The sequence below is a fragment of the Chaetodon trifascialis genome, chromosome 21 (genome assembly GCF_039877785.1).
Source record: "Chaetodon trifascialis isolate fChaTrf1 chromosome 21, fChaTrf1.hap1, whole genome shotgun sequence".
NCBI lineage: Eukaryota > Metazoa > Chordata > Actinopteri > Chaetodontiformes > Chaetodontidae > Chaetodon > Chaetodon trifascialis.
The window spans coordinates 11,728,317-11,742,885 of record NC_092076.1 but is presented as its reverse complement, the minus strand read 5'-3'; the positions used below and the strand labels follow the sequence as shown (position 1 = coordinate 11,742,885).

General features: G+C 41.4%; 1 protein-coding gene across 1 annotated transcript; it reads right to left on the bottom strand.

Annotated features, from left to right (window-relative positions):
* Positions 1-6,484: 6,484 nt before the first annotated feature.
* On the bottom strand, positions 6,485-13,789 carry LOC139349594 (heparan sulfate glucosamine 3-O-sulfotransferase 2-like). The gene is made up of 2 exons (XM_070990522.1): positions 10,800-13,789; positions 6,485-7,233 (listed from the first exon to the last, which is right to left on the bottom strand). Exons 1-2 carry the CDS (start codon positions 11,300-11,302, stop codon positions 6,615-6,617), a joined length of 1,122 nt encoding a protein of 373 aa, XP_070846623.1. The 5' UTR covers positions 11,303-13,789; the 3' UTR covers positions 6,485-6,614.
* Between the last annotated feature and the right edge of the window lie 780 nt (positions 13,790-14,569).

Sequence of the window (14,569 nt, the reverse complement as noted above, 5' to 3'; positions counted from 1 at the left end):
GGGGGGGAAAGCCTTTGATGTTGTGGTGTTTCATGGAGGCAAATAACACACTTTGATATTTCATAAGCCATCTCTGCTCCGAAAAAATAAAAAATAAAAAGGGGAGAGAAAAAGAAGACGCGGGCACAAACATCTGCACACGCACTCTGTCAAAGATTAGGTTTGAATTACCACCCAGCTGAGAGATTCGCAGTTATTTTGGCCGCAGATATTTGTCTTACACACAGCACGATTTCTGAAAGTTCTAATTTTCCAGAGGACTGGTGAGTGAATGTCTGTCCTCTTTGATTTTCTGAGGAAGATAAATCAGTGTTTGGATGAACATAAAAGGTAATGTATTCATAAAAGCTGTGATGAGTGCAGCTGTCTCCAGCATCTGACATCCAATCTGAGACAAGCCGCAGGGGGAGGTTGGACCATCCTCCACTGTGTGTGCGTGTGTGTGTGTGTGTGTGTGTGTGTGTGTGTGTGTGTGTGTGTGTGTGTGTGTGTGTGTGTGTGTGTGTGTGTGTGTGTGCGTGCGCACTGATGTTTATTGGCACAACAAAGAATTTATTGTCTGATACAGTACAATTTAATTCAAGTGAAGGAAAGCACTGCAGGATTGTTTCTAAGAGTACTAGATATTATCTTACATTGCCTTGATAATAGGTTAAACTAAGATTGTCTAATAGGCATCTCAATAGTCTAGAGTTTATTAGGATTAAAGATCAGCCTATTTAAATAAATGTACACCCATTCATGTCAAATTTTATCTTCATTTGTTATCTGTTTAATGCATTAATGTGCAGGAAAATTAAAGTCTTCAAGGCCCTCTAAAGAACAATATTAAGTCTTTCTCACCAAATTTTAGGAACCTTTTCAAACACAACTTCCCTTTCAAATTAAATTCATCTGACTTCTCCTGCGCTTTCCCAAACAACAATCGGTCTTACCCTTATTTCTCATTTATAAGCTGTATCAAGGATTTTGCACAACAAACCAAGACTGATGTTTAATTTAGAATGGCTTCACACATTGAGGTAGGCTTACGCTGGATCCTTTTGCTTCTTGAATCCCCATAATCACAGCCCTCAGAGTGTCATCCAGGTTTACTTTGTCCCTCCTTTCAGACTGCTCCATATGTTGAAATAACCCCCCACACCCTTCGTAGTGGTAAAAATGCAGCACGGGAATGGCAGCTCTGCTCATATAAATGCCATTCTGCTGATGATTGGGGATTGAAAATGTGTTATTTGGGCATTAAAAACAGGAAGCAGAGCAACTCTATGTGGCTTCAACGATTGTTGCTGCAGCTTTGCAAGGCTTCCTGCTTAGTGAGCGCTGCCACATGATGCAAACCCCCATCAAAATCCTAATGCACCGCATGTCGACTCAGGTGTGGTCTGGCGTCCAGGGGTGGCTGATACATCAGACGTGTTTTGGTTTTCCGCGGATGTGAGGTTCATCTGGAGGCAGCCTTGGGATGAGGCTTGTTATTCTCCTCAGTGAGACATGAGGCACGCACTCTAATTAGAACACATCTCCTGTTGGGAGAGATGCTGAGGTCTGACTACTCCTCCAATCTAATCAGCTTTCTACCTCACTTTAGCTACTGCACAGAAAACAGGCCCTCGCTCGTCTGACAAACGGATGCAACAACAAGGAGATGGCACGGAACAACTGTTTCTAATTTGGGGCACTCTGCAGAATTTCACAGATTGAAATCTTGAAAGGGCAGGTGCCCAACAAAACCTCCCATCTTCGCCATCCTCCTCTCACTCTCAGCTGGAAGCGAGTTAAAAAGGGGCAGGTGGGTGGCTGTTGATTTCTTACATAGATGCAAAGATCTGAATGCAAATGAAAACAAAATGCTTTGCTGCTGTTAAATGACATTGTTTTGCCAAAATATGACATGGTCGCATGGCTGACATTTAGAATTTCACTTCCTCACTTCCCTGCTCTCCTCCATCAGCTTAATAGAGCACATCACATGCACATGCTTATTAAACGTCATCCCTGCAGACTGCAGCTCCAACGCTGGTCTGCAAATAGTTGTAGAACATGTATCATTACGTAGTTGAGACTGTGCCACAGTTGTCAGCGCTTCATTTTAATTTGGCTCCTAAGTCACTGGTGATTTCGACCACTGGGACATCCTGTCGGCAGCAGAACTTAAACTATTCTGAAGCATTAGGACTGAAAGAGGTACACTGCTGAATCTCTGCCTCTGCAGTGTCAGCTGCTGTCTCACTCGGATACCAGGGAACCTCATTCTATCTCATGTGAACACCCTGAGCATGGGACGAAGAAAGCCGTGTGAATACTATTATAATTCTGTGCAGACTACTGTAAACATAGCATACATGTAAAATTAAATTTCCTCCAGGCATGCATTAGAAAATCTTTTTTTTTAGCATTGTTAACGATCGTATGTAAAAATGTGCAATATTAACTTTCCAGGGTAGGATTCCTTTTGAATTATCCTTTGCCATTGCGCCTATCTTACTTCTGAGCTCATTAAAAATCCAAAAGAGTGAATGTTTGAAGCTACATTAACCAGCAGGGATTCTACATTATGTGCATGAAGAAAATTCACTGTGACATTTAAACACTTTCAATCTGTCTGCAGTCACACTGTTTGCTTTTAGGCCTTTTCGGTTTGGATTTTCACCCCATCAGTAAAAAGCAAAAACAAAACCCCCACAAAAAACAGTGTTGCTGCTTTAGGCATTAATCAATATCAGATCACTGTGTGCAAAAAATAATATTAAAAGCTCTCTAAGCCTCTTTCTAAAAGTATGGATGATAAAAAAAACCCCAAAACAATAATGTGTCTGCGCTTGTCCTTGAAGTCTTATTATCAGTCTCAGCAACAACTAGTGTTCATGAACTTTTGAGCATTAAATAATTCCCAGGCTGCTTAACAGGGATGAAATGATGTGAACTGGAGGAAGAATCTTTTGATTAAAACTGTAATTCCAAACGTTGAGCACATTAAACGTAACACTGCAGAGGGATATGTTTGAAATGGTTCATTTAGTCATAATGTTTCATAACAACAAGACTTTCTGGATGAGTTTGTACAAATACTCATTAAGCTTAACAAGCACCTCATTAGCTTGAGTGCAAATAGGTCACATCGTAGAGCTCCAAAATGCAAAGGATTTCATGATTTGCATGGGCAGGTTCCAGAGGGAATTCATATTTGAAAAGAAAGCCAAGTGCGTGTGTGTGTTTGTGTGTGTGTGTGTGTGTGTGTGTGTGTGTGTGTGTGTGTGTGTGTGTGTGTGTGTGTGAGAGAGAGAGCGAGATGGAAAGGAGAGAGAGTTTTGACCTGCAAGCAATCTCTGGAGAGCCGTTCACTCGCAGAGTCTAATCAGACTCTGGCTGATGCTTGTTCTAGGGGATTGCTCCTCTCCAGCCCTCAGGCCTAATTAGGACCCATGTGTACCATATAGAGAGTTGCCGCTCACAGTGACGACCAGATAGACGCTCACCTGTGTGCGCTCTCAGCGAGCCCCAGAAATGAGCTGCTGGTGAACATGATGACAAGAAGGGCATCGGAGGTGGTGCTGCAACACTGCCCGCACCCCCCACCTGGAGGTCGTTTGAGTTTAATGAATGTTAGGACAGGGAGAGAGACGTCGAGTGAGAGAGAAGGTGTGCGGAGAAAGAGGGGGAACTAGGCAGACGTCTGGGCTGAGAGAGGGTCTTTTATGATTTCTCTCCTAACAATGCATTTTGAGCGTTTGCAAAAGCGGCAAAGGATGAGGAAGAGGAGTAGCCTGAACGTACAGCGGTGAAAAAATGGGAACAAGTTTTAAGCTCCTTGAGCTCAGCTTTCTGTATTTCTGTGTCAAACACCAAGAAATCTTCAAAGGATACTCTGTTACATGCAAATTTCAACAGGGCTTCAGATAAAGTAGTGTTCAAACAGATAAAAGTACGAGACTTCTGAGGTATGTAGATAACAGAGGACCAATATGTCCCACATTTCACTGGGAGAGAAATCATTATTAATGAGTATTATTGGTTAAGGAAACATATTCTCAGACTTCAGTGTTCAAACGTCTGTTACTTGTGATATTGAAAGATACACATTAAAATGCTGAACAAGTCTCTGCTGCTGTGTATTTCTGTACTTCAGTGAACCCTCGCAGTCTATATGCACTGCTCATGTGACTGCTCCGTCCGTCGTAGGATCTACAATGTATATATGCTCACAGTGGTGCGCAGTGATTTTAATTTGGAACTGCATATAATATCAGTGACACTTCACAGTTACAGTGTACATATATTGTACTGGGCCTGAATTAAATACTTGGTAAGTACAAGGTAAAGAGCACAGGGAATAAGGAGGTACGGCATTTGTATTCAGAGGGCACCTAGAGCTAAATTACACTGCAAGTACTTTTAATAACCCAGTACATACTGAATAAGTATACAGCCCATATATTCTGCAACTAAACTGTAATTACACTGAAAAAGTGGTGAAACTGGATGGCTTTATTTTACAGCCAGTAAACTCTGTCACTATACTGTAATTCCAGTGAAAAATACCCCCAACTAAGACTCTGTAAGAGTAGCTTTCTCACAAATATTCAATTCTTCGTCCTCATTATAGCATACTGTCACCGAAAAGTATCGTCCATTACGTCGGCTCATGTTCCTCATTCAAGAAAAGCACAAAACATAGAGAAAGTGCCTTTTGTTTAATTTATCAATAGCTCACTGCAATGGTCTTTTTACTGTGCGTTGTCTAATAAACCTCAATCAGGTTTGTTTGTGAGTGAAAATGTGCATTCAGCTCCTTCCAAAGCTACATTACTGCTCGTCAGTATCATCATTTCAAAATATACATAACTAACGTGTGCTGCATGTTTAAAAACCTTTTGTATTGTAATTTCCAAAGTAATGCTTTTTGCAAATATGTCCTAATTCAGAATAAATTACAGTATAATTGAATTTCAATATTAACACTGTTACCTCATTTCGTCACTTTTCCTGCCTTGTGATCCAGTAATAATATTACAATAAGCTATAATGATTAGATCATAAAAAATAGACATAAAAATACACACAACATAATTTATTTCTAAGTTGATCTTAAACAGTTATTTCCAATTATTTCCTGCCATCATCTCTCCTTGTACCTACATACATGTTACCCTCTACCCTCTATTAATTAATAATTTTATTTAAAGCCTAAATTCAGTGTTACGAATACTATAATGTTGTGTGATGCACGATTTCAGTGCCTAATCATTTTACTGCACACAGCTTCAAATCACAGGATGCACACTGAGGAAGTACAAAGTATCTTTTCCTTTGTTTTTACAGTATTGTGTCTGACTCGAGCCCAGACAGTCTGCCTTTAGTATTCATACCATGTCGCCAAATCTAAACTTTTCACTGCAGTCATGTGACGCGCAGTCCCAGAATCTGTTTGATAACCTGCCACGACTAGGTGTTCCCTGCTTTGTCTTTGAAAAGTGATTGAAATTCCTTACACCTACACCCACTCATCCACCCACCACCACCGAGGCACACAACAAACCTTACAGAATGCAGTAAACCTCAAAGGGTGTGCTTTCACTAGACAGGACGAATGTAAAAACTGTACGTCGGTTTTTCTGTTGGAACCACAATTTTACTAATTAGATATGAAAAGGGAGACATAACACTGAGCCAATCGCTTTCTAGGAGGTTCCAATTTCAATCATGTCACAAATTTTCATCTTAAATGACCATCGTCTGATTTGGTTTTCTCAAAATCCAGCAAAAGCAGGGAGTAGGACGGGATTAAAAAAGTGATTCAGTGTGCATTTTTGTGAAATTTCTCACTGCGAAGGTTTCAGATGAGACAGAATTATTCATTTCATGAGCGTGTTTGTGCTTCTGTTTCATTTAATGAAGATCATGGACAAGCATGGTGGGTAAGGCAGTGATTAAATACTTTTTTAGACAAAAATATAAGCATGGACTTTTCAAATGAAGCACAACGCGACGTGCCGCATGTTACAGCACACACAGACTTATCCGATTCATGCTGGAAAGAAGGAGAGAAAATCTTTCACCCTGTATAGAAACCGATGAGACCAACAGTAAGTGATATTAGGTGGTTCATACTTTCGTTATGGCTTTACATTTCAGATTTACCACCACAGTGCTGCAGCTTAATTCTGCGCTCCCTGAAGACTTCACTGACATTTTCCAAGGTCTTGCTTTCAAGCCCTGCCTTGATTAGTGAAGCAGGTTTAAGAGGAACTAATCCCTTTCCATAGAATTTCATGTTTTTAATAAACCAGTCAGCAAATGGGGGATCTAGTCAGCAATAATACACGGTAACAGGCACAGAAATCCTGTGATCGTGGAGCTGAAATGATGGCTATATCGAGGAACAAACAGGATGCTGATGCTGGCTGGTAACAGATCATTACAAGTGCAAAAGCAATGTCGTCCAAGATTTTGCTCTGTTCATTAGTGTCACTTCAAAGAATAATACTGCTTTTGCCATTTCAGTTGAAAATTGTCTAGAGACTGACGATAGTTAGCTATCCGCTGTAGACGTGGCATATTTCTGCGGAATACATAAATCTTTGTTGTACCATTTAAAAATATGTCTCAAACCTCTACTCCCACTTGAAATCATGACCCACCATTTCATAAAACTTGACATTGTAAGGTCTATAGAAGTCTCGCAGTTGCTCAATAGCGTCTCTGTCGATCTGCACATGAGTTCTGCCCTTGGACTTGCCAAGGCAGCGGGGCGAGCCGCTGCTCTCCGGCTTCTTCAGGCAAGGGAAGCCTTTGGTGCGGTTGAAATAAAAGTGTTTGTCTGTCACAATGCGCTTTAACCCAAGGAAATCTTGCACCCGAGCCAACTCCCCTGCTGGGTCTGTGATAAGACGCTCTCCGCTCACAAAGTGGATCTGAGCCAGGGGGAAGTAGCGGAGCCAGTTTTCGAGGTGCAAAACGTACAGGCCGATCCGAATGGCGTTCCAGGATGTGTCCACAATGCCCAGGCTCTGGTTTCTGAAGGCCAGCTCCTGGAAGCTGGGCAGGTCAGGGGTCTTGGATAAAGTCTGAGTGTAATCTGATATCGCACGAGTGACGGGGTCGCGCACCACCACAATGAGCTTGGTATCTCGGGACATGGCCGAGATCCGGTGCGGAGTCTCTTTTGTCACAAAGTAGCTTGGTGTCTTCTCCATCGTGATTTGGCTTTCAAGAGTCCTTGGCATTAACCCTCTGAATGAAAGATGAAAACACAAGAGTTCCAGTAAGATAAAGGTTTCTCATTTACATTCACATGACTGTAAGTGCTTTTTTATTTCCTCGCTGTTTTGAATTGCTTAAATTACAAGAAAGGCTAACAGATTCAGACACAGAGGACATTATGTCCTTGCATTCACTCTGTCATAAGTGTGTGTTAGAAGTCTATTTAGGGCAGGATTACACAAGTGAGTTCCAAAGGCACAAAAACACCATAACTAAGAAGCTCCGGTCTGGCCATGAACCCAGTTTCTCCATGTAAATGATAACAGGAGCACTGATGTGAAGTCATAGTAGTCTGTTGTCACAGGAGACTCATCTCGGCAGCTCTCCTGTGCATCAGCCCAGCACGGTTCAAGAGTAATAAATCACCATGAATGCAAACAGAACACATATAGCAGAGCGACTTTACTTCTGGGTCCTCAAACTAGGCCACTGTAGTCTTTGAAGAAATGACTCGAACAGGTACACCTTCACAGAGTAACAGTTTGAAGTTTAAAAGGCGCCTGTGGAATGGGGCTACAAGTAACAATTTCATAACCGATTAATCCATTGATTAATCGATTTGCCATTTGGTCAATATAATGCCAGAAAACTGCTCTTATAAGTTGATGTCATGAAATGTCTTGTTTTGTCTGAAAAGCAGGCCAAAACCTAAAAATATTCAGTTTACTATAATGTTAAGACAAGGACAAAGAGCAAATGTTCCCATTTGAGAACCTCAAACAAGAGAACGTTTGAATTTTGTGCTTTAAGAAATGACTTGATTGATCACTGATCAGAACAGTTGTAAATCAATTTTCTGTTGACTGACTTATTGATGGACTGACAAAGCGTAAATGTAAATTCAAGTCCCTCTGGCATCTCTGAGATGATTCTGATGCTTTACATTACAGGAAAACCTGATGAAGGAGTGTATTGCAATCCTTCACACAGTCGCTTTAGCTTGTGGACGTGGTTAATGTATTGAACGCTACTTGTCTGGCACGATGCATCATGTGGCTGTTACACTCACTAAAACTGGAAACGGAACAGCGGAGCACAGCCCATTGAAGAGGGTACAGATGAATTTCCTGTGTTTATATTCCTGTTCGCTGTACACTAAACAACCTGTGACGTAACTTGTGTTCATTTGTTTTCCACGCGCCTCTGCACTGTAGCCTTTAGCACTGCAGTCTCGAAGCCTATTGGCCATCGTCTGGTGACGAGTAGATCGCTAAGAGGGATTGGCCAGTGTTTCAGGCTTCCGGTGGAGCCAGCAGGGATAGCAGGGCCAAAACTTCCTTCTCCATGAGCCAGTCATTGTTTACAGTCCGATTAACAATTTGACTTCGAAACTTGACAACAACTTGACATTTTGGCTAATCTCTGTAAACAGATATCTGTGTTTGAATGCCGATAAATAAGCTAAAAGCTAAATTGGTGTGGGAAAAAGCAGATGGGTTCTGAGATTGCATTTTGACGGTTTACCTGCCTGCAACCAAATCCTGCTCAATCGTGATTGGCCAATACAACTCAGACTACAAACCAATCTTGTCCTATTCTTAGGCTGCATTCATTTGCAGAGTTTTGTTTATAGAGATTAGCACAGCTCAGACTTGTGTCATTGTTGCACTTCTCCTCAGTTGTCCTCATCGAGTCACCATCTGATGCTTCCTTACTTGCCAAGTTAACTTCAGGGATCTATATCACTCCTTTTTCTTTATTCTTTTGTTTCGATATTAATATAATGAAACACAGCAGACTCCATCGCGTATCGAGAATGAGACTGTGACTAATGAAAAGCATAGTTTGGCCTTTATTGATGAGTGTTTACAAGAGGGTTTCTGAGAACCAACTGTTTGTTTTGAAAGCAATCCTCAAAAGTCAGTAAGCTGGCATCTGACCTTTCCTCGACAGCTCTGACAGCTGACAGTCAAACCACCGTAATAGGCGAGGGTTCACGTCTGGATCACACCTCTAAGACACAACTCTGAGATAAAAGGGCTTCAGCCGCTAACCCTCCTGAAGACTGCCAATTAGTGGAGATACTTTCAGTCTATCATGATTTTATAATGCCACTGATACGCATCCCTCCTGCTGGAGGGATGTGTATCCCTCCTAAATGACAGCCGATCATTAAGACGAACTGTATTCATAAGTTGATCTGTGTGCAATTGGCTATCTGTTTGTGTGCATATATGCACAATATTTCATGATTAAAACAGAACGTTTTTATGTCTAAAGCTGTAATTAAGGAGTTTAAATAATGAAGTAGATGCTTCATATATATATATATATATATATATATATATATATATATATATATATATATATATATATATATATATATATATATATATATATATATATATATATATATATATATATGAACTCTCTTAGTTGCACTTAGTTAAAGGTCATTCATGTAGCACTTTAACAATCAATCAATCATTTACTGTGACATTCCTTTTGAGGTGTTAGTTTAATTGCCACATACAAACAAGGCAGTCGCTCAGCGGCCCCCCAGCTGCGGCAGGCCTGCACACTGCAGTTTACTCTGTTTGCCTGGAGAGCTTGGATTTTATGAGAAATCTGATGAATTGCTCTACAGTACATCAAAAAACACAGGGCCGCTGTTGTGACGATGTAAACAGAGCTCAGGCCGCCGAAGTTTCCTGCAATAAGAATGTGAAATGAGTCGAGAGACTGCAGAAAACACACCCGGCATGTTTACCCACCTCAAAACATAATGTACACAGAAAGGCACCATGGGGAGGGAGGGGGACCAGTACAGCATCGCATTCTGACTGCAAGCAGCTGATTTAGTGTGAGAAGTGGTTTTGATTTTCACAGGCACTAATATGACTGGCAGGAGGCATTTGTCATTTCATTCATTTGTCTCAGTTTCTGCCTTTCTCTGAATCATTTATTTTATTTTTTATTGGTATTCTTTTAGAGATGCAATTCCATCATTACAGAATTGAAATAGGTGTTTTGTCAGGGACCACCACCAAAAAAAAAAAAAAAAAAACCATACTATTGTAACATGTTGAGAGGAATACCCTTTAAATTACAGAAATTTTGAATTACTGGCAAATTATACATCTCTATGGACCAAATAATACTGTGCAAGCAAAATGCTGCATGGCGCATTTTAGATGATTTTCTATCAGCATCACTCAGTTTGGCTGCAGAGAGCAGGCCTACAGTAAGCAGATATGGACAGTTGAGGGTGATATTAGCACAGCTGACCATCAGCCTTAAATGTCCACAGACTCCCAGGAGTCTTTGAGGGCTGCCTGCAGCCAGTTGGCTACACTTTTACTAATTAAGGCTGCTCATTACTCACCCCTCTTACAGAACTGCAAAACAGTCTCTGGTGTGATTCAGTTTTAACTGCTAACAACGTGGAAACATTTACAGTTCATCACATCAGCAATCTCAGTCTCTGGTTTCTTGGAAAAACCTGGTGTCATTTGCAGGTTATCTGTTTTGAGATTAGATTAAATGACCGCAGGAACAGACACACGCGCACCTATGCAGGTGAGACATGCTCTTACCTGTACCACTCCAGTCCTCGGTCATAGTTCCTGTCGAAGAAGTGGGTCTCGGTGCCAGCCGCTCGCACGTCGGGATGAATTCTTATGAACTCCAGAACAGCTCTGGTCCCTCCTTTTTTCACACCGACTATAATAGCATTCGGTAACTTTTTATTCCCAAACTTTAAATTGCCCATGGGAGGACTGGGCGTGTCATTCCTGACTATGTGGAGAGTCGAGGGTGGTCTTTGGTCGGTTTTCAGCCGAGATGCCTCAACGCTGCTCGGTCGCGCGTCCAGCGGGTAAACGCAAGGCAGGGATTTCTGAATGCGCTTTTTGGCTCCATCAGCCAGGACGCGCTGACAGCTGGGCGTCGGATCACCTGACTTTTGCATGATGGTATCGACAGGGAATAGCGCAGAGTAGCACAGATATGAAAGGAAAAGGGTCAGTAAGCATATGGATGTCCTGGTGAGCCGGTGTGAGAAGGGAAGAAGTCGAGCGAAGAGGAGCACGCATGCCATCTCTCCATGGATATGAATAGTGCATGATTTTCTTGATTTATTTCTTCTTACCGTTCCGTCCTTTCTGATTGTTTTAGTCCCTCAAGTGGCCGAAGTGTCCACTGTCTCCAAAGCAGAAAAAGAACAAACAACTTGTGCGCTCTGTCAGTTGGTGGCCAACACTTCCATCACTTCATCGCAGAGCACATTCACGCAACCCAGCTGCGTTCCGTCTCATCAGCACCTTCACTGGAAAGGCGTCCTTCGCCGCGCACTGAGTTTGGAAACGACATCCTGTAAAACTCCTGGACATCTCCATGGTTATCGCGCGCGAGTGAGAAGCGGAGGGAGTGCGCGCTCTGACAGCTCCAAACCGGATGAGCGACAGGAAAATATTTCAACACGGTGACGTCAGAGCATCTTTGCATTAAAAAAAAAAAAAAAAGTATTCATCCATCTCCTCTCCTCTCCTCTCCTCTCCTCTCCTCTCCTCGTCTGACTTTACTCACTTTTCATCATGCTGGCTTTTTTTTTTTTTTTTTTTGGCGCAGCTATCTGCTGCTCAGTAAACCGCTCGGTAAAACGAATGCTGTGCAGCCTCATATGTGAACATTTTCCCAGCAAAGATGAGATTCAGTATAGAATCTGAATGACTTGTGCAGGTAAGGATGAGGCAACACCCATGGTCCAAATAGACATGGCATAGTTGTGAAATTCCATCTGAAGATTGCTTCAGATCCCCAAACTTTGACCCCAACTCACAGCAAACTACAGCTGAGGAGTTTTTACTTCTTTAATAGAGGAAGAAAAATGATTTACAGGAAGACACGGTTATGGCAGGATGAGGTAAGAGATAGAAACAACAACAGCAACAGCAAAAGAAAGGAGCATAGAAACACATGAGTTTAGGTAATTGAGTATTTTGCTTCCTCTTACCTGCCAACGTGACCTCATGTTAAACATCTGGATGTTGCAGCTAAAATTTGGTTTTATTTCATGGTTTGTTAACTTTGCATCAGCTGGCTGTCAGCTGTATTACCCAGTGCTTAAAATCATCAGTCCTGAAAATACATTTATACATTATAAATTCAAGAACAAAATATGATTTATTTAGTTCTTAAAGTTGAACATCTATAATTTAATGACAGCTGGCTGAACTCCATCTGCTGATGAAGATCATGTGATGTGATCAAAAGCTCCACAATAGCTGTATTAAAAGACCCAGTGCAGAAATAAACCTTGAACCAGTAATGATGATACTCCACTATCAGCTAAAATGTTAATTTTGAGTACAGTTGAAGCACTTTGTCAACTAATCAAGCTGAGCGAAATAAAAATAATCAGCAACTGTTGTGTTTATCAGTTAAAAAGTAATTTTTTTTAACAAAAATTACAAAAAATGACTGATTACATCTTCTCAAATGCTAATATTTGCCAATTAACAGCTTTTCTTATCTATTTTCTGACATTTTTATCATCCAAATCAAGATTTATTTTTTTTTTGAGATCCTCAGAATAACTGATAATGGAAATAATTGTAAGTTGCAGCCTTAATGCGTAGCAGCAGCAGGTCAGTGTGTGACTTTCTGCACTAATACAGACCTTTAAACTGCAGCGATACGTTTATCTGTAGCTGCTGCATAACAAATTACCATTGTCACTCGATTCCCTCTCATGACTTGATAGACGAACTGCTCTCGAGCCTCAGATAGAACAAGATCTGCTGGTGACAGTAACAAACAACTGAGACAAGTGCGGCCAAATGCGTTCATGTCAGTGACTCAAAAAATAGATTAACTTCCTTTGATGAAGGTTTTATTTCAGGATCACCCATCTTCCCTGCATGTAATACTATTTGTTTTCTGTCTCAACAGAGACAACAAGAAAAATCTTGACCACAGTTGTCAGCCCTCTTCCTTTATTGATGATGTAGCATACGCAGAGTTTTCCATTTTAGAAACCAGATAATGGTCAGATTAATGCGATGTTAATCTAGGAACACAAAACATATAAATACAGTGTCAGCTGAAATAATGAGACTCTTATAATTATAGATTTTGACACATGGGCCCTCTCTCCTCAAGGCAGGGTCTCAAGATCAGGTGATGAAGCAGGACTCTCCTTATTATGTCAACTGATATTGATGTTCAGTGGTAAACACTTCTCACTTCAATGACCTCAAACCAGGTGAAACCTCTCTAAGGACACAATTGTTATTGGCCCAGGTGTTCTGGGGACCAGCTGCCCGATTAATAATCCAGCCCTACAGCCTGCGTTCTCTTGCAGCCTCAAACCGGTAATCTTGTCACTAGTCTTGTTTGGCATCACTCCTTTCCAAGCAGAGGAAGTGTTGGCGTGAGCAGAGTGCGCAGGGCGGGTCATCCCTCTTAGTTCCCTGATGACTGATACAAATGCAGACAAGCCTGAGGAGGAAACAGAAGAGGATCAAAACTCCCAGGACTGCAGAGACGCACGGGGAGGAGTTGAGGTGTCACAGTGGTGCTCCCGCGGGTGTCTGCGCCCAATCTCAGCGGCCTCTGATTAAAGAATGATTTATAGGGGCTGGTCGGAGAGGCCCGCTCAGCAATCCGTCTAGTGAATGAGATTTTTCCTCAGGAAGAGGGCGGGTAAATCAAACCTCGGCTGCGAGAAGCCTGCAAAGCTTGGTGACAAGGCTCAGTGATTAAATGTTATAATCACCTCTGCTGAGTGTGTGGCTTGTTTCTGCAACTTTTTTTTTTTTTTTTTTATCAAGGATGCTGATGCTGAAAGTTTAGTTTGCCCTTAATTTACAGAACATATGACTTGTTTTAGAACAACATGGAACAATTTATGTCAGTGTCATTTCATACAGGAGAAAATATCATATAGGAAATGACTAAATAAATAAGGGCAACAAGAACAAAGATTGTAGTCTCTATGTTGAGTATGAGAAGCAGTATCCAGTTTTGAGAGACGGTTGGGTTAAGCTTAAATTGGGCTCCAGATATGACAGGACATGATCTGAGTTTTATGGAAAACAAATGTCTGGAAAAGCTGATTGTTTTTTTCCTTAATATTGTTGGTCCTCTTGTGGAGATTACTGAATAATAGGCCATAGTGTGCTTAGTGACCACTCCATCAGCAGCACTGCTCATTTGTCATAGGGAAGAGAAGCCTGGGGGGGAATCACACATCACAGATGGATGAAGTATCGCTCTGACACATACAGTTTACATCCTCTTCTAAAAGAGTGCACACACAGAAGTGTTTCAAACATGTAGTCCCAGTAATATATAATATGAATGT

What these genes read in the sequence shown, in the direction of transcription:
- LOC139349594 (XM_070990522.1), bottom strand. Translation starts at nt 11,302, where the DNA reads ATGGCATGCGTGCTCCTCTTCGCTCGACTTCTTCCCTTCTCACACCGG. An exon ending in CGAGGACTGGAGTGGTACAG is followed by an intron (nt 7,234 to 10,799) that starts GTAAGAGCATGT and finishes TCTTTCATTCAG; the next exon opens with AGGGTTAATGCCAAGGACTC.